The 18,641-nt window shown below is 35.4% G+C and overlaps 1 protein-coding gene across 2 annotated transcripts in view; it reads right to left on the bottom strand.

Moving 5' to 3' along the window:
• ALDH1A1 (aldehyde dehydrogenase 1 family member A1) overlaps positions 1-3,113 on the bottom strand; it is a 36,683-nt gene extending 33,570 nt beyond the window's left edge. Inside the window, exons 1-2 of one of the 2 annotated variants that reach the window (XM_054186551.1) lie at positions 2,984-3,113; positions 2,565-2,683 (exon numbers count right to left, since the gene is read on the bottom strand). In XM_054186551.1, the coding sequence (XP_054042526.1) occupies positions 2,565-2,654 (90 nt within the window). In that variant the 5' untranslated portion in view covers positions 2,655-2,683; positions 2,984-3,113. Of the gene's footprint in view, positions 1-2,564; positions 2,684-2,850; positions 2,870-2,983 lie in introns of those variants that run through there. The other variant, XM_054186552.1, reaches the window with a different exon arrangement.
• Between the last annotated feature and the right edge of the window lie 15,528 nt (positions 3,114-18,641).

Here is an 18,641-nt window from a genome sequence, read left to right as displayed (position 1 = left end):
TATGTTTGTGAGTCAAGTGATTGGAACATATGTGATACTCAGCTACAGTTTTTCTTCACTCACAGTGGTTTACCCTAGCACACTTTCTGATATTCCACATGCAGCTCATTGAGAGAATGTGCTGCTGTTTTCTCTCCCTCATGTAATTTGACAACCTAATAATTAACTAATCTGAGTTTCTCTGATTAAAGGAACACTACAGGGATTAGTGTATGTGAAAGCATCATGACAGAAATCATTTGTCAAACAATCATTGCCTAATTCCTCAGCGTTGACTAAGTAAAATATTTACTAGTTACCAACACTCATCAGTTCATTGGAATATCTTTAAAGGAGATTCAGATATGAATCCAATCCAAGTTCACTTTGTGGTTCAACATCCAAGCCAATTTAGCTGCTTAAAATGCATTCAAATAAATTCTTTAATTTAAAATTCCCTGAAGAGTGCTTAGTTTTTTGCTATACATGAAAGGCATAATCTGAAATGTAGCTATACCAACCTATAGATCCATAGACGTATGGAAATACTTAAATGATCTCTGTTAAAGGCCCCAAATGATCCCTCTCATAGAAAATAAAATAGAGAGAGTGTTAAGTAAAAACAAAAGTCCTTGGAACATCTCCTGCAGACATTTCTTCAGATCCTTGCGTGGTGCCTGTTGTTATTGTGCCATGGTAGAAAAAGAGAAAAATGAGTTTCTAGAGCTGAGGGATCTGCCAACGTCCAAGGTGCTTCAGAAAGGTAAATACCTCAGCAGTAATTAATGCTTCCCTCATCTTGATCCCTCCAATGTAACTAGTCAAAACGATCCCACACCCCGCTTTCTCACTTGTATGGGACAGGAGGGGAAGAGGATGGGTAAGAATACAAGAGTGGAAAGGCTTTATTAAACCGTGGGATGACTGCTGAGTATTGGATGACATTTCTATTATCCCGTCTCCCTGTCCCTCAGTACACTGTTGCGGCTTCCAGAAAATCCTGTGTGATATTTCAAGAGAGGCGGACAGCAGTGCAAAAACCACCCCTCTGCAAAGGTGTGTTGGATTTGCTCACTTGTGGGTATACACTTTTGCAAACAAGTGCATTGCACTTCTGCACAGTTATACATTATATAAAGTTTTAAGGAAGTGGTATCTATTGTCAAGGCAAAAGAAACATGCATCTGCTATGCGACACTCTTCCTGATTGCACACCATAGACATTTCAGCCACGCTGGCTGTCTTATGGTTGCTTTTTGTATTAATGGAATAGGTTTTTGCTAACTAAATATATTAGAAGGATAGAAGTGTTTACAGGAATTTATGTATGTCTTGCATATTTAGTTACAGCAGATTTCTGAGCTGATGTTTTGCTATATTAGTTGTTTTCCTTTGGAAGAATAAAAAAAACCAAACGAAACTGTAGTTTCTGACACACCACTGCGATGTAGGTACTAAAGTATCTTCTCTGAATTAAGCTTTTTTTTTTTTTGAGACAGGAAGAGCAGTAGAGAGCTATCACATGGCAGAACTACATATCTTTCATAGCTGGTTAAATATTTACAAAGTAAGGTCCTGTGTGATTTATTCAAGAAAGATATGCATTGAAATCTGGTTAGGTTTTTTCCATGAAAAAAATAGATAGAATGGAATTCAAAAGGACTAATCTAGATAATCACTGAACACCTTGCTTTTGGAAAAGAAAATAAACAGTGGTTTTAGTAAATAAAATTCATTTCGATTGCAATGGTAATGAGAAAAAAAATGTAAAGTGACCAAGGAGTCTCCAAAGAGAAAAGGTCCTTTCTGATCAATTGTTCTACCTGAATGTTGCAGAGGGCAAAATTTCAGTATTCTCTGCCAACAGTTTGTTCTACGTTCTTGCAGATATCTGCATACTGTGATATAAAACAGGCAAAGGGTCTTTTCAAGCTGAGAATGCAAGTTTGGATTCAGACCTTCTTTATCTGTGTATTTCCAACTACATATGGAAAGAATTTGCTATTACAAAAAGTTTATGGTAATATTTACTAATTAGTGATGGCAGACTTTTTCTGTTTTAATGATAGTTATTTAAGCTGAAAAACAGATTCATTATCACTAAGAAAAATATGTGAGTGGAATGAATTTTATTTTAGTTTCATTTTCACACATTAATTTCCACATAAGCTTATTTGGTATAATTATTTAAATCTGATTGTAATACGATGCAATACACTAACATTTTAATTTGTTCTTGCTGTTCTGAAAAATAAAATAATAATAGAAACTTTTCCTCCTTTGCTCCATTTATACTTTCGGAGAAACTTATCACGGCAGAAAGTTTGTTTCAGGAGAAAAATAACACCCACCCCAAGTGAAATATGAAATGATTCTATCACACTTGCACACTTCCTGAAATACTTAGGTTAAAAGGATCACTGAAGATTAATTGCTAATATGTATAATATTAGAAGCAGGTCAGAATAAACATTTTAAGCACTGATTTACAGTTGCCTCCATGGTTCATATAAGATTAAAATGAGCACATCCTACTGTTTGAGCTGAATGCATAAGAAAAATTAAGAAACCCAAACACTACTAACCTTGGTGTACTTAATTTTCAGATCTTTGAGTGGTTCTGGCAGCGCTGGCAAAACTGGAGCAGGATTGCTGTCTGAACCTTGCTTCTTCATATTTTCAGTTGAGGAGCTTGAGGATGTTCCTGAAACACAGGTGAAATGAGATATAAGGGAAGCGCAGTGATTTTTGTCCTGACTGAGCTCTTAGCTTTATTTGTGCTTTTTTATCTGTACCAGCTATGGTATATTTGCATACAGGAATATGATTGGATGAAAGAATTCATTGCAAAGAGAAAATGACACTACTTACTTTTAAGACCAAAAGCAACAGCCTTTTCACCGAGCTGAGACCTCGATGAAACAAACGCTGCTGAAACAATCTGCTTAGCCAGGCAGTATGAATTTCTTATTGGGGAACACAGTTTAAGGCCTCCTCATCTTACCTGTAAAATTTCTTTGTCTCAGCAGGCAGGTCCCCAGATTTTAAGTGAAGTACTTCACGTTCTTGAAGGCACCTCTGAAGGAAAAGACAGACTTGTTAGCTCCGGAAACAAATTAAGCCCTTCTCTCTGGACAGTTGGCAAGAATATTTCCCAGAGCTGGAAAGTGTTCACTAAAAAGCAAGCTACCTTAAGTTACACTTTAATGCGTTCAGAGTACTTTATAATTCCTGTAATTAATACCTGCTTTCTAGATCACAGAGATAAGGGATGACTATGGTGATACAAAATGTCTCACATGTTTTTCAAGAAATGTGAAAGTAGGATAAAATTGATCAATCCAGAAAAAATAGTCTATGGGTAGAACCAAGCAAAACTTGTTTTTTTTTTCCAGGTAGCACTACAATTTTAGGGACACAATTTTTACTACAGTACTCTTTGGAAAATCTGAGTTTGTGCCTTTCAAAAGAAGTTATTTAATAGACAGGACTTTTCTACCCAGGGTGGAACACGTTGTGTATATATACCCAGTTCTGATTATTCAATTACAAAAATATCTCTGGTGCTGGCAAATCATTTCATAAGGCAGAAGAAACTCCTTTCTTCATTAAGTCCTACCTTTTCTGATGAATGTTATCACAGAACAAACTGGGACTGAATTAGCACTTGGTTTTATATGCTAAGCTTCTAATGTATGCAGAATGGATTTGTGCAATAGTAATAAAGAGCAATGATCTTATTGCTTTCATTGAGACTACACAGATGTTTGAAAAAGTCACTGAGATCAGTTAATTCATGTATCAGGCATCATCTAAACTATCTGGCAATGGAGGCTTTGTTGCTTTTAACTGGTGGATGATGTAGGACTTATCATGAGATTAATTACGATGCGTTAGTTATATGTAACATACTTTCTGAATTAAAAAGCATGTTGTAATTATCATTGATGATTTTTGTGTTTGGACATATGGTTGGAGCAACAATTTCTGGCCTTTAGAAAGGTCCAAGTAATTTCTGCTTAAGGGAGAATTCTTTTCTCATAATAGTCATCTTGTTGAGATGTAAAAAGCTGTGGGGACTTGAACAAGTTTCAACCATTCACTCTGTTATGGAAATGAAGGGCACCCGTTTCCATTGCCATAATGCCATGAGATCCAGGGTTACCAGCTCAGTTACTTCTTTTTGGATGCATCCCTTAGCTCTTCTGCCCTTGCTGGCTGGCTCAAGACATCTCAATGTAGAATGGTATGTTTGAAAGTTTTGTGAACATCACTTTCAGGCCTTAACATTTTGGGTTACAATGTTTGCCTGTCGTAAAGAATGTCTTTGAATCTCCTGAAAAAAGACAATATCTAAATAGGGCTTGTTCACTTTTATTTGGAATATATATTTTCTGTGCTATCTTCATGTAGCAAATTTTTGTGATTTTCTTTCTTTTTTTTTTTTTTAAATGTACATGTGATTTTCTGGTTTAGACACTAAAGTCTACTCTAATAATCTTCCTGCCACTCATTTCTCCATTAATGCCAAAGAGTTTGTCTCTAGTTAATTCACCTACTAATTGCTCAGATTTGCCTAAATTAAACAGAATTTAATGGGAGTTGTAAGACAGAGATCAGTGGAATTGTCTGGTTTCAAGCAAAACAAATAATATTTCTCCCAGGCAGCAGTGTTCTAAATACATTCTCATATTTAGGTACCGTTGCCTTCCTGATATTTTTAAAATGATTAAACTAGGAATGAATTATGATAGCTTATTTGGAAAATGATAGCATTTATTCTCATCTCATGCCTGTAAGAATAGCCTGAAATCTGCTTGGACAGGCTTTAGAGGTACAGCCCTGGGTGAAAAGTTTCAACTTTTCCAAACATGCTGGTAATCATTGTTTTGTTTTCCACTCCAGTCATTCATTTAACACATACTTTACCCTCTTTTTTCCTTTCTGTTTCCCTCTTTCACTCTTGGATGGCATGAATCACCTTCACTACCATGCTTTCTGTTAAGTCCTTCCTTTTCTCTATAAACCGTCTGTATTGTTAAAAAGGTCTCATGTCTTAAAAAGATTACTTGCTATCTTGAGCAATTTGCTTATCCTATCATAGTTTCTTATCTGCTGAGACTTGTTCCAGGCATTACCTTTAATGTCAATAATTCCTTTAACTTCTCTGTGTTCTCATGTGCCTGAATCTCCTCCCTTTTTCTAGGAAATTCTAACTATTGCTTAGACTAGCTGTTCATGACCATCTCAATCATGTCCCATCCAATAACTTTCCTATTCACTCCCGTCTCCCATCCAATAACTTTCCTATTCACTTTCAGCCTAGGATTCCTTTTAGCCTAGTGTAGAAATTATACCCTTTTCTTCATGTCTCATGTTCCTGGTTATTACAGCTTCCTGCTATTTTCATTCTGTGACATTTTTTCCCCTATCCTGCATCACTACTGTTACACGTTTCACATAAATTAAGATGTACACTTCAAGCACTACAATGTTAGTGGACTATATTCTTTCAAATAGTGGCTTTTACACTTGGATATTACAGATATTCTACATGGAAGTTTACATAGTTTTGTTGTTAATACTTTCATGGAAAATGTTAGATTCTATCTATTTTTTTCATTTCTTTTAGTCAATAATTTGAATGTTACTTGTTGTTGCCTTTTCCTTGATAAGGAATGAACCTTAGACACTTCACACCTCAGAGAACTACGTGATATATTATGTGACTATGTGATACTGCTTTCTACACTTTAATGCGTAACATTTCTCACAATTTAAATTTACTGAGCTCCCTTATTCAATGCAAGATCAAAGAAGAACAAACAAAAGGTAGTGGTTCACCATGCAAACGGTAATTAAGCTATGAGATGCCTTACTGTGTGACGTTGATGGTGCTAAAACACAAGATTTAGGGCTGCATGAACTTTAGGTTTGATGTGTCTGTGTCAGTAAGTTAAATGAAAGTTTTATGCTGGAAGAAGCTGTAAATCATTTGTCTATGTGTTTCTTCAGAAAGATTTTAAAAAAATAATTAATAACTAACCAAACACGGCATTCCAGAGTACAAATAACCTTTCTTCTCAGATGTAGTAACCTTTGTCCTCAGATGTGATCATACAGTGGGATATCACCTATGTTGTTAGCAGTTACTGTTTGATTGGGTTCTTTGTAGTCTAGGTGGGCAAACTATTTAGCTTATATCCTTGAGATTCATTGCAGCCCAATATTCATTACAGAGATATGATTTAATAGGCAGCAGCACACAGTCAAAAGCAGAGCTTTTCGTTGGGCTAGCTGGCAATCCAACTAATGAAATCAGTGTGTCACAAGAATCAGCCAGAGGTAAACTGTGACTGGGTTCACTTCCCTAAACACAATACTATCACTATCTGAAATGCCCTGGCCTTTCCTAGCTGCTCTGACATGTCAGTCCAGGAGAGTCCTGTAGATCCTATGTCACCTTGCCAAAGTTATATCAGTGCCTTCAACCCCTTGTGCAGCTCAAGTGGCACTTGATGTCAGAGGAAATGACTTGACCATAAGGTTTATGATTCTACTTGGTATTTTTATGTTGGTGAATGCTGGGCTAATACAGTCTGAAAGCCATATACTTGTTATAGAAATTCCCCTTCCAGCATTTAATAGTGAAATATTTACTTTACATTGTAGAAGATTATTCGCAGAATGGAATTATCTCTTATCCAGAAACTACTTTGACTTTCCTAAAGGACAGAGGCTGTTGGGTTTTTTTCCCCAGAAGTAGGTACAAGCTTGTCTTTTTTCAAAGCAGTCTTTTCTTTTTTCTTTTTTTTCTTCTTTCTTGAATGACTGCCAAACTATCTTCCCAGTTCCCACAGCCTGGGTGTCTCCATTCTCCTGCGATAGGGGACAGGTGACTTGCTCTTTGAGTAATGCCGAGATTGTAATCACAGCCGTAAGAAATTCTGGTCCATAGGTTTCTACAGAAAGCAGACTTTGCCCTTCAAATTACATATGTTAGATCATTAAAGAAATCTAACTATTATCTTGTACTAGACATGCTCAAAGCTATGCAGATCAGATAACACTGCATGTATTTATCTTGGACCACCTCTAATTTAGGACAGTGCAAGAATTTTATTTCAGGTTAACAGACAGTAGATGTTCTCTACTTTTGTTTTTTGTCATTTATAGCTCTGGGAATGTTCCAAATGGCATATTTTTGGCATCTGATGATCTATCAAAATTACATCTTGAACTGTGTAACAATTATGCCTTCAAAAAGGTGGCATAAAAACATAAGTAACCTCCGGAAAGTTAAAGTTGCTATAATTTAAAGCACTGAGGGTGAATAATCTTTCCTGGTGACTTAGGGCACTGTTCCCTGGAATAGGATATGAACAGAATAGGCTGCAGCACTCCACAGTTTGGTAGCTGTATTGTGTCATCTGTGATGAATTTATACATGCCTACGTACGTGTTTGCACTTTATAAAACCTTATAAAAATAATTCACTCAAAAAATCTCTATGGAGACAATATCACTGTTACTGAAAATTCTGATCAGCTGAACCACTTATTCCAAACTCAAATTATACAGGGAGTTAAAGAAAGGGAGTTATTCAGTGATTCATAGAGATCCCCTGCTGATACTGGCAGAAACTGACATTAGGTTAAGAGTGAAAGATATAAGTGCATGTAAGTGTCAGAAACACCAAAATATGTTTAAAAAGTGGAAATCATTGAGATTCATGAAAACACTGGACTCTCACTGTGAAATGCTTTATTCACTTTGCTAATCTTTCTTATGACATCCCATTAATGGCAGTAGAACAGAAACAGTGGTCACTGTTTAGCGTGATGTGGAAAGGCAGACACATCAGAAACTAGGCAGAACTGGTGTGGAATTTCTGCCATATTTGCCCATCTAAATGGAGAGTCCAAAGGATGTACAAGCTCTGATAACTCTAACTGTGAAGCACTGAAGTCAAAATGACAATATTTTCAAGGCCACTGAACAAATTCCATTGGCTTTTGCAGCACAATGGATAACCTGGATTTCTGAAAATCCAAGCGTTCCTTTTGTATAAATACAAGTATCTCTGAGCACAATTAGCAGTTCTTTAGTCATTATAAAATTTCTGTAAGGTATAAACTCATGGAGTGATGCATCCGACAGGCGCATAACTATTTATTTGAGTTTGAAATTTGAACTCACTTAGTGAAAAATCTTTCCCTTTTGCTACATGGACGATAAAAGTGTATGAAGAAATGTCCCGGAAGATATTTCTGCAGAATGCCTCCACAAACAAGTCTGAACACACACCATAATACTAGCTACTGTTTGGCTGATTCATGCTAACACCTTTGCTCCAGTAATGGCCAGATTTAACTTGAGCTGGTTCACTGCAACAAGGGCAGAGGCATAGCAAGAAGTAGAAAAACTAGTGCTACTAATTTTGTAATCTTGGTATCAAAAGATATTGAATAAGTTCTTGATATCAGTGCTTGGGCTGACACTGGATGCTCTCATGAGGCCTATTTTCTGCTGAATCTTTAATGACACATTGGTCCTAAGACACCTTCTGCAGGGAGGGACAAATAAGCATTTCCTCTGCTCCTACACAGAAGCCTGTGCAACAGCAACTGGATGTTTATTTTCATTCACATAGAGCCCTGCCTGCTAGTGGGGAAAGATCATTGCTTCTGATTTCATACACAGATCAGACACTGTCTGTTCAATTGTGTGCTGAACACAGACCTTCACAACAAATTTCAGGATAAATTCACCTTTTCACCATAAATCCTTTCACAACAGATAACAAAATATGACAATGGAGCAAGAGAGAACAGAGCACCTAGAAAGGAAGCTTGGGGCTCAGAGCCGAAAGTCCACAATGCCTACTCACTCTTGGATTAGCAACAGTGCGATAACACATAATGCCTGAGTGCAATGGTACCAAGGTTGGCCTGTGGAGCAGTCGGTGGCTCTGCAAATCAAGTTTGATGAAGAAAACCATTCAAAAATCACCTTTAGAAAAGCAACCATATTTCCACTTTCTCAGATTTTGGTAGGGTGGGACAACATGATGTATCGTGATTAGCCCAATGGAAAGGGGCACGCTTCAACAAATTTACGTCGCACCCATACAGCTACCTATGTCTGAGCTAATTGTGTCGCGACTCTCCATAATCAGTGGTGAGAAACAAGATATTTTAGAGCAGAAATCCTCTCACTCCAAAGGAGGTCTCTAAAGTAGCTCAGTATCCCAGTAAACTGAGCAGTATCCCATAGGTAAATAATTGTCGGTGGCTATAAAGGAAGTCTACTCATCTGCCTCTGAAACAAATACCTTACTGGAGATATGTACTGTCAAGTGAGATGGCTTTCACTTCCCCCCCTACTCCCCCCCCGCTCAAGGGAGAGGGCTTCCTATCTGTCACTTATGAACTATTATATTGCTTCTGGAGTGCAAATAAGCTTAACAATATCCTTCTGTGGATAGCAGGCCCTCAGGACAAGACAAACACATCCTCTTTGCTGAAGAGTCTTTACTCTTTAAAAGATTGACTGGGAGCCCAGCAATATGTATTTAAAAACTAGCTGGGTTTATTTAGAGCAAAATGTTTTATTAGAAGCATGTACATCAGTCTAAATACATTTTTTCAGCACTCATCTCTCTTTCTGCTACCTGGACATCTGCTCTTTGAGGTCTTTATTTTCTGTGGCATGTTCCATACTGTGTATTGATTTTGGGGACAGATGTTTTATCTTTGTATATAGGGCAATTTGCATACAGAATAATGACTAAAATGCAATCCTAAAAATAACATTAAAAAAAAAAGAAAAAGGAACTGGATATGTTGTAGGACAAGGAGAGATAGAGTAGTGTTTCAGGAATTATTAACACCATTTTTAAAAACAGTTATCTATATAACCTATTTTGGCCACAGTAAGCAATTTTCTTTGTAACACAAATCAGCAGACTAAGTGCTAGCTATTTCAGCATTACCGCATTTCCTAAAAGTCGCGAGAATATTTGGTAACATGTAATATATCTAATTTCCTTAAATTGATATGACTTGTAATTATTTTTCTCTCTTCTTGAATTTATCAAACAAGACAAAAGTAAAAGTGGTGATAGTTTCTGTAAAGAAGGCAATCAAATGAATAAAACCAAACCAAAATAACTCATTAAAGTCTGATGCATCAAAAATGTGTCTACATTTCTGGAGAAGAAGGGAATTCTCATAAAACTGGAATAAAGCATACCAAAAAAATGTATCTGTGACTTGTAAAGATCTATGTTCATATTTGCCCTAAAATATAAAACATAAGAATTGTATTTTACTTATATCAATAGAATTTTTCCTACTTTACTAATTCCTCCTTATTATTCAATCATGACATCAAATATTTGCAAAATTAAGGTCACAGAAACAGTCCATTCATAAATTAGCAACTGGCAAAAGTGTGCGTTTTTCACTCAGGCTAAACTAGTTTTCATGTCAACAGGATATTATTTAATTAAAACATTAATAATGGTCTATTGCTTTTCTAACTATTGCTGAAAGTTAATGGACATTTATCTTTTGCAATGGTGCATTGAGAAAACTGGAAAGAATATATGGGCTGTAAAAATGAAAACTGATAAAAGAACAGTATGATCACAACAACATCTTAATTAATAAATGAGTGCAATTTTATCGACTATAGTTTCAGTCCCGGCAGTCTTGGAAGAATAGAATTACTTTTATATTTAGAATATCTTTCTGTGATACTGTTACTTTTGTCTCTATTCTATGCTTAAAAAGTGTGACAGTAAATAAAGTCCATTTTGCATGAGTCAGAACAACAAATTTATTCCTTTTTACTGTTAAAAATTAAACTAAATTTTTTTTTAACTGTTTTTCAATACACAGGTGAAATGAGAGCAAGTAATAAGTAAGGAAATAGTTTAAAGTTTCCTCAAATAATTGATTATGACTAAGGAGGTAGATTTTATGCCACAGGTCACAGACAAAAGCTCTTATCAGTTAACATCATGAATAGTTTGATGCAAATCAATAGAGTTCATGCAAGTGAAAAACTAGTCAGGGTTAGATCAGAATCAGACCCAAGACTAGTTATTAACCTGCATTGTTAGCAACAATTACTGCCAAGTAATTTTCAGCATTTCCTCCATGAACCTTTGTTTCAAAGCCAAGATTTAGACAGCCTCAATTGATTTTACATAATTGCTCTGTGTGCTTTATAAGCCTTTGCGTAGTGATTGTGTTCTTCAGTTATGAAAGCCTCACGTGTCAGAATAACCCTCTTTCTACTTCTAAAGTTTTAAAAAGCATACAAAAAAAAGTTATTGCACAGCTGATACAAACAAGCAAACAAAATAACATCAGGGGTATATTTAACCCACCTTTTCTTTTGATATATAAAAATAATTTTCTAAATGTGTATTCCTTAGTTTCCTTGTGTCATTTATTATTATTCCTAGTGTTAATATTTGATATTAATAATCATCATGATTATAACTACAGTGTTTTTGTGAGATTTACTTTTGTATCTTTTGGTATAGGATATATTGGGCCCTGAGGTCTCTGCAGCGAAAATAACAAAAACCATCTCACTCGAGAGCCTGTGAGCATTTTCCTTACATCATGGTAGTAAACTGCTAAGACATGATTTGAAACTTGCTATTATTAGAAGAAATCAAACAAATGTTGACTGAAGTTACAATTAAACTGATGTAAAACTGATATGAAATTAACAACAGTTAATTTGTGTCATCCTGTTCCCTTCCTTCCCCAACTTGCTTTTACTACGATTATTCCCAGAAAGTTCCTACAGAGTTGGCTAGAGACCACCCATATGGGTAAGCAATCTTGGGGTCAAAAACCTTTATAACATTTGAAGCAGAATAAGAAATGCTAGGAAAGAACCATATTTGCAGTAGGAATACGAGTTATTAGAAATAAAAAATAACTTGGCACAGAGATTCATCATACAGCATTTCCAAATTAACTGCGACACTCAAGTATTTTCCTTGCGTTATAATGCCAATGGAGGACTTTGATGGATTTCCAACTCCTCTATTTCCCAACTATTTAGTTTAACTTAAACAAACAAACAACAAACAGGAAGAAAGACCCCTCTTTGTTTGCAAATTTCAGGGAGGCTTCTGTGGATGCTGTCAGAGGTCAGTGTTTCTAATGAAAAATGGACTTTAACCAGATTGTAGATCTCTGCATACATGTGCTCTGAGGAACTAGGACTCAGAATCCAAATCCCACTACAGAATAAGGCTTATGAAGAGTCTCTGTTTTCCTGTTGGCACATCTACTCTCCTTTTAAGGCAATTAGTAAGATTGACATTATCCCCTGTCCTGTAGTTTATATCTGAATTTCAAGTTTAGCTGTAGTGAGTTGATCCCATTAGCTTGTCATTTGTTATACCCATTTTTCTGTACTTTCTCATGGTTATAATCCAAATCTCATGTGTTTTTTGATAGAAGTATTGTACAAGTCTACATACGCTACTCATTAGCATCACTGGTAAGTGAGAATTAACAGCTAAAATACTTGACTATGATTTTTAGAAAGATGATGTGATTAGCCTAGCTTCCACTGAATGCTGTCAGGAGCTTTCCCATTGTCTTGTGAAGGAGTAGTTTTAAGTCCTGTGTACCATTTAATTAAATAATTGTAATTAAAATGGAATATGTGTTGTGACAAATTTGACTTATATTAGTCATTTCTGTAAGATCCTATGAACTCAGGATCAAAAAAAGATGATAACATCCTAGTACAAGAAATCAGATAAATAACATACACTCTGGGAACCAATTTCCTGCATTGTTACAGAAACATGTTAGCCAGCAGATTTACAAATGCAAACCCAGTAACAGTAAATCTTGGAAGGAGCCAAGCTTACAGTGACAACAACATCTCTGCATGTGGTGTGCGACATTATTCACTTTTAATCTAAAATTAGAAATATGTTTTGTGGATGTGTGTGTGCACGTGTGTGCATTTGAATATATATGTAGATTATTGCAGATAGTGACAGAACGAGATCCACTTTTTGGGACTCATTCAACAAATATGTTTCACATCCCTTCTAAGAAGAAAAATAGGAAAAGTGAAAAAAACGCTCTCCATTTTCTAAGGAGTGAGAATGTTTGACCTGGGAACAGTGTAGACCAATAAAATGTACCAGTACTTAACTACTTTATTGTAATTCTGAGAAAAAAAATGGCTGCAAATATTTTAGATTGTTACACAATTTCTAAGAAAACAGGAGCAACAAAACTATTCCTCTTTTTCTTTTTTTTTTTTTGTCAGAGAGTTGTGGGGCGTGCACTGCTTTTCTTTCCATAAGCACATTAAACAGTGAAAAGTACCTTTTGAGTCTCACACTGTTTTTCATCTTGTTTGATTTCTTGTAACTTTAGGCTAATGCTCCAAAGCTTGCTCTGATCATTAGTGGATCCAGGCCACTGGTAGTCTATATAATTAAGAATGTAAATAAACCCTTTTTTTACACCATTTCTGTGTAACATCATCTGGGTGTTGCTGCCAAAGTGTTCCAAAAAAAGAAACAAATTCAGACCTTTAAAGCAAATCTCTGAGGACTTTAATATCTTTCTAAAATTTTCAAATAAAATGAGGTTTTACTTTGTTTTGACTGCCCCATTTACTAGATAACAAATAAATTAAAAAAACTTCTTAATTCTGTCACTTTGTGTAAGGAAGCATTTGAGAACAGAAAACATCAAGTTTTCATATTCTCAAGAAAAATCAGTGCACGTTATAACATTTTAGTGCATTTTTCAACATCCTTCTGAGGCTTGTCTAATATATACACTCTGACTTATCGCTTTGGTAGTGATAATGTGAAGCTTTATGCACAATTATTATGCTTATACTGAGCACTCAAAAAATTCTACAAATTCTACATTATGTGCATGACAACCCAAAGTTGTTTTGTGTGGTGGTGATAAAGATAGTAATAAACTGAAATTTACCAGTGATCAGCAGATTCTGGAGAAAGTAGAGAGGCAAAAATGAGTCACAGGCAGGAGACAGTGCTCGAAGGTAGAATTACTATTTATTCCTTACAATTTTTTCCCTGAAAAACAAGTCGCATGTAGCTAAAGTTATAAATTTGGCTTGAACAATTAAAATACTTCTACTATTTCTTGTTTAGTTAGCTTGCCAAACTCCACTGACAAAGAAGTTTTGCAGGCTGTGGAAGACAGTGTTTAGTCTTTCACAACCAACATAAATTCACTATTGTTTTGCTCAGGGTAAGGTTTGAATAAAACTACTCCTTTCCTATCACTGCCAAGAAAAAATTACAATTTCAGATCAAAAATAAGTAAAATTCTGACATTATCTCACAGTTTCACCTGGAATTTCATATTAATTCAGCATAGGCAAGTATGAAAACTTTTTTACCAGACCAGAAGGCAAAAAAGGAGATAGATTGAAGGGAGAAGCAGTGGAGAAGAAGAGATTATCAAAATACACGCAAGCTAAAACTTAGAACATTGATGAAGATAAAGAAATGTTTGAGCAGATGAAGACTTAGCCACTGTGGGCTAAGATATGCATTAGAATCTAAGAGAACTGTGTGTATCAAATTATTTAAATGAGATGAGAAAATGCAAGCAAAATTGTTAGAAAAGACCTCAATAGCAAATTTTATTTTCTTAGTTTGCACGTTGATTGGGAAAATCCCAATATAGGTCAATGATGGCCAAATCCCCCTTTCACTACCTCAGTGAGAGCACAAGCAGGCAACTCACATTCTCTTTCAGTGCATTAGCATCCGTATCTCTGTGATGTGCCTTTTCAAGAGAAATAATCCCAAAGCCACTGTAAAGCTTGTCAGTTACTGGGAGCTGGGGCTCGAACTGCAGCAAATGGATTTTTAAAACCAGTGTTCTTCCATTTCACTCTAACCAGTTAATCACTGTGGTTGGGGCCATACAGGGGCTCTTGAACTTCTGTCTAACACTGAAACGTCTTACTTTCTTTCATGTCCCTTTAATAAATCTGCTTTTCCTCTGCCTTGTTTTAAATCACTATATTGCACTACAAGCGTGAGTGGTAAAGTTCACAGCTAGAATATGCCGTAGACTAGAATATGTTCCATTTTGTTCTCTCTCAAGTAACTCTATGCACTGATGCAACTGCAGTATCAAGTTGGAGTCTGTGAATCCTTACCTTTTGTGGTCTGTTTTTCACAAGACTCCCTTCCCTTTTTCAATCTTTCATCAATAGCACCTCTTTCAGCCTCCAATTTGCCAGCAAAATCCATGTAGCTGATTTCTTGTTAGAAATCAAATGAAAAAATAATAATAAAACGATACTAGTAATGATTGTGTAATACCTGTGCAATACCTGTCTAATATCTTCATGATATTGTAAGTTCTTATGAACAGAAACCTATCTGTTAATTCATTTGTTTGTAAAGTGTCCTGCATTGCCAAGGACACTTAATGAATAGTGAAAGAGAATACTGCCGTATTTCTACAAAAGTGGAGAAAATGTTGTTTTTCCTCTGGATCATTCTTAGAAAAACTACAGACTATCTGTTCTCTGAGGGGAAATTACATGAGATTCAAGTGCTGTAATTTGCAATGAAGAGGAAGAGCAATTGCAAGATAAGAGCAGATTCATCTATCTGGAAAAGTCATGCAAGTTCATATTAAGTCAAAGGGGACTGTTAAGATGTCACTTGGTATGTAAGTAAATTTACCAAAATACTCAGTACTTACAGTTCAGAAATGTTCAGTGTTTGCAGAATTGCATTTTCAGTTCACCTAATATAGTTAAAAATATTTAATCATAGACAGCAGTTTTTGGATGGAAGGATAATCAACGTAAGAATCTCTGAAAGGCAAAGTGCATGAGTTGTTTTGACAATATTAGTCTCATGATTTATTTTTCCCATTTCTTCTTTTTGCGACAGCACGTCTTGTCTAGTTTTTGTGTAGCTACAGTTGTACAAATAATGCATTCAAATGCAAGCCAACAGCAAATCTACTAATTTTTGTGTAAGTGTTTTAATAAGGATAAAAGAATAACTATCTGGCCATGCTACCTCTGTGGAAACTGCAAGAGTGAACTTAAAAAGTAATGAAGTTCTGATAAAGCATTTCAAATCCCTTCCCTTTGTGTGCTATCCAGTCCCTAATTTTATAACAAACTATAGAGTTAGTTAAATAATATACACTGACAACGTATTCTTAAGGCTATGTATTTTTGTACAACATTTCATTGTTCACTTTATACAAAGACCGCAAAGAACATTTCTTAACGTAAGTCATGGCAATTTGTTTTGGAAAAAGTTTTAAAATTCCAAACACATGAGAATGTCATGACTTCACAAATATCTCCAAATAAATGTTCTCTGAGTTCTTTTTCAGTTTCCCCCAGACCTGACCACAAAACAAGAAAAGCTGTTTGCTTTGATCTAAAAAGATAATACTTCTTAGGGCTCTGAACTTTCTTTACTAATTTTGGAATAATTATTCATGTTAATAGAAGTTAGGAAACAAGACAAATTAAATTCACTTACTCAAATTCAGGCGTAAGCAATATGCCAACAACCAAGAAAAGATACTAACCTGAGTATTATGTAAAGACATTTTGTCAAATATGTTTGTCCCTGCAGCTGGACAGCCAATATGGGAAATTCAGCATGAATATTCATGGTAGAAAGTGCTTTGCCGTATGGTGAGAATTTGCAGAAGCAGGGACTCTATGTAATGCCAAGCAGTGGATTAAAAAGGGAGTGTTTGTGAATAGGGATGGTCAGGGTTCAAAAAAGGAAAGGCTATTTTGTGTGGGTGACTCCACAGTACAGTACACTACAGTACAGTACAGTAAGAATCTGTCTGATTTTTGTCCTAATAATATCAGATATCTCTCTCTATGACTGAAATATAAAAGCACTCAAATATCTCTGCATAAAAGTTGAAAATATTTTCTTTATAGATTTTTTGCTGCTGTACGAGGATGAAAAAAAGAATGCTGTCACCTGAGATACAGACACCATCCAAAATCTTAGTGAGTATTTTTACCCACATACCTCTATTTTTTTCAGTCAAAAGATAAAAGAAGAAAAAAAAAAAACAAACCAAACCAAAAAACAAGTCCCCCACACCCCAACAGCAAGCAAACTTCCTTAACATTTAGAATAATCACACCATATTGCATCAGGATTGAAAACCCTTGAAATAAGAGTTTGTTTTATGGAAACAAAACATCTTTCAGAAGAAAGGACCATGCCATGTGTCAGTGAGAGTGAATTATTTACAGTGGCAGGGTCGTTGCATGGTGGTGTCATCAAGCAGAGCTTCCTCACCTAAAGCTGTGGGTGGTTCCTGTGTCTGCTGGGACCTTGAAGTCCTTTCTCAATATTTTCCATTTCATTTATGAAGTTTTTATATATATATATATTCCCCCCCCCCCCCCAATCTGCTATTCTCACACAGATACCAAAAATAATCTGTTCAAATCTAAATCCCAGGAAGACTTTGCTGTATGGAGTTAATATTTTATGAGAAAATGTTAGATTTAGATTTATAACATTTATATAGGGCCTCATTGTCTAATATATCATACTTTTTTTAGCATCAGTCCAACAATGCAAATGTATTTAAAGGTACAGAACTAATTAAACTGATTTTTTTTGCCAAAGGCAATAGTAAGCATAATGGAATATACTGTAGGAGCATGTCCAAAAATTGTAGCTTATTTCTACATACAGCAAGCTGTTCTGACTATCTAAATCCTTTTCCAGTGTCCCTATTAACATATTAAAGCTTATTAACCCTCAAAATTTTCTGCTGAACCTCTGGCTTCTGAGAAAATTAGCAATCTGATTAATATTCTGTGTGTTCCTGAGATATCACGTAAGATGACTCTGATCATAGTTAATATTCTATAGTTAGCCTAACTAAATTCTTTGAGATCATGAATTATACTGCTACAGCTTGAACATTGTGAGCTTTATTGCCTTTATGTTTTCAGTACCTCTTTTCTTTTTTCCTGGATTTCTTTGTCTAGGTGGCAGAATTAATTTTTATGTAATTTTTAGCAGTCTGCCTAAATATATAAGCAATGCATTTTAAAATATTTCTTAATCTGAGTTTTAGTTCTGAGGTGAATTTAAGCATTATATCAAATCTAAACCCACCATTGTTTCAAGTGCCAAAATACGTTGTTTCATTCTATATTTATATTTATCATTCTCTATATGATATAGAATCTTTCTCTATATGATATATAATCTTTATGTGTTATAAAATCTTTCTCTATATGATAGAGAATCTATGGCTCAAGAATAAAGCAGAATCAATACAAACATAAACACTGATAACACATGATAAACTGTCGTCACACCAAAATGATTTACAGCAGTTTTTCATATCAAAGTTATTAATCCACTTGATACAGTGTTTCTTAAAGGATATTTTCTAAAACAATTGGCTTCATACTTTTATAATATTCTGGGCTAGATAACCACATGTATGAATAGCTGTGTGTCACTAACTCCCACAAAACACAGCCACCCCTTCACTACCTGTGCATTTTAAAAGTTACTTCGCTCTCGGTCCTGTAGCTGTTTATTATCTGATGCTGCATTCTGCAGCTTTGACAAAGTCTCA

This window comes from Rissa tridactyla, chromosome Z, assembly GCF_028500815.1.
Source record: "Rissa tridactyla isolate bRisTri1 chromosome Z, bRisTri1.patW.cur.20221130, whole genome shotgun sequence".
Classification (NCBI taxonomy): Eukaryota; Metazoa; Chordata; class Aves; order Charadriiformes; family Laridae; genus Rissa; species Rissa tridactyla.
The sequence above is the reverse complement of the archived record's forward strand: the minus strand, read 5'-3'. Positions and strand labels throughout refer to the sequence as shown.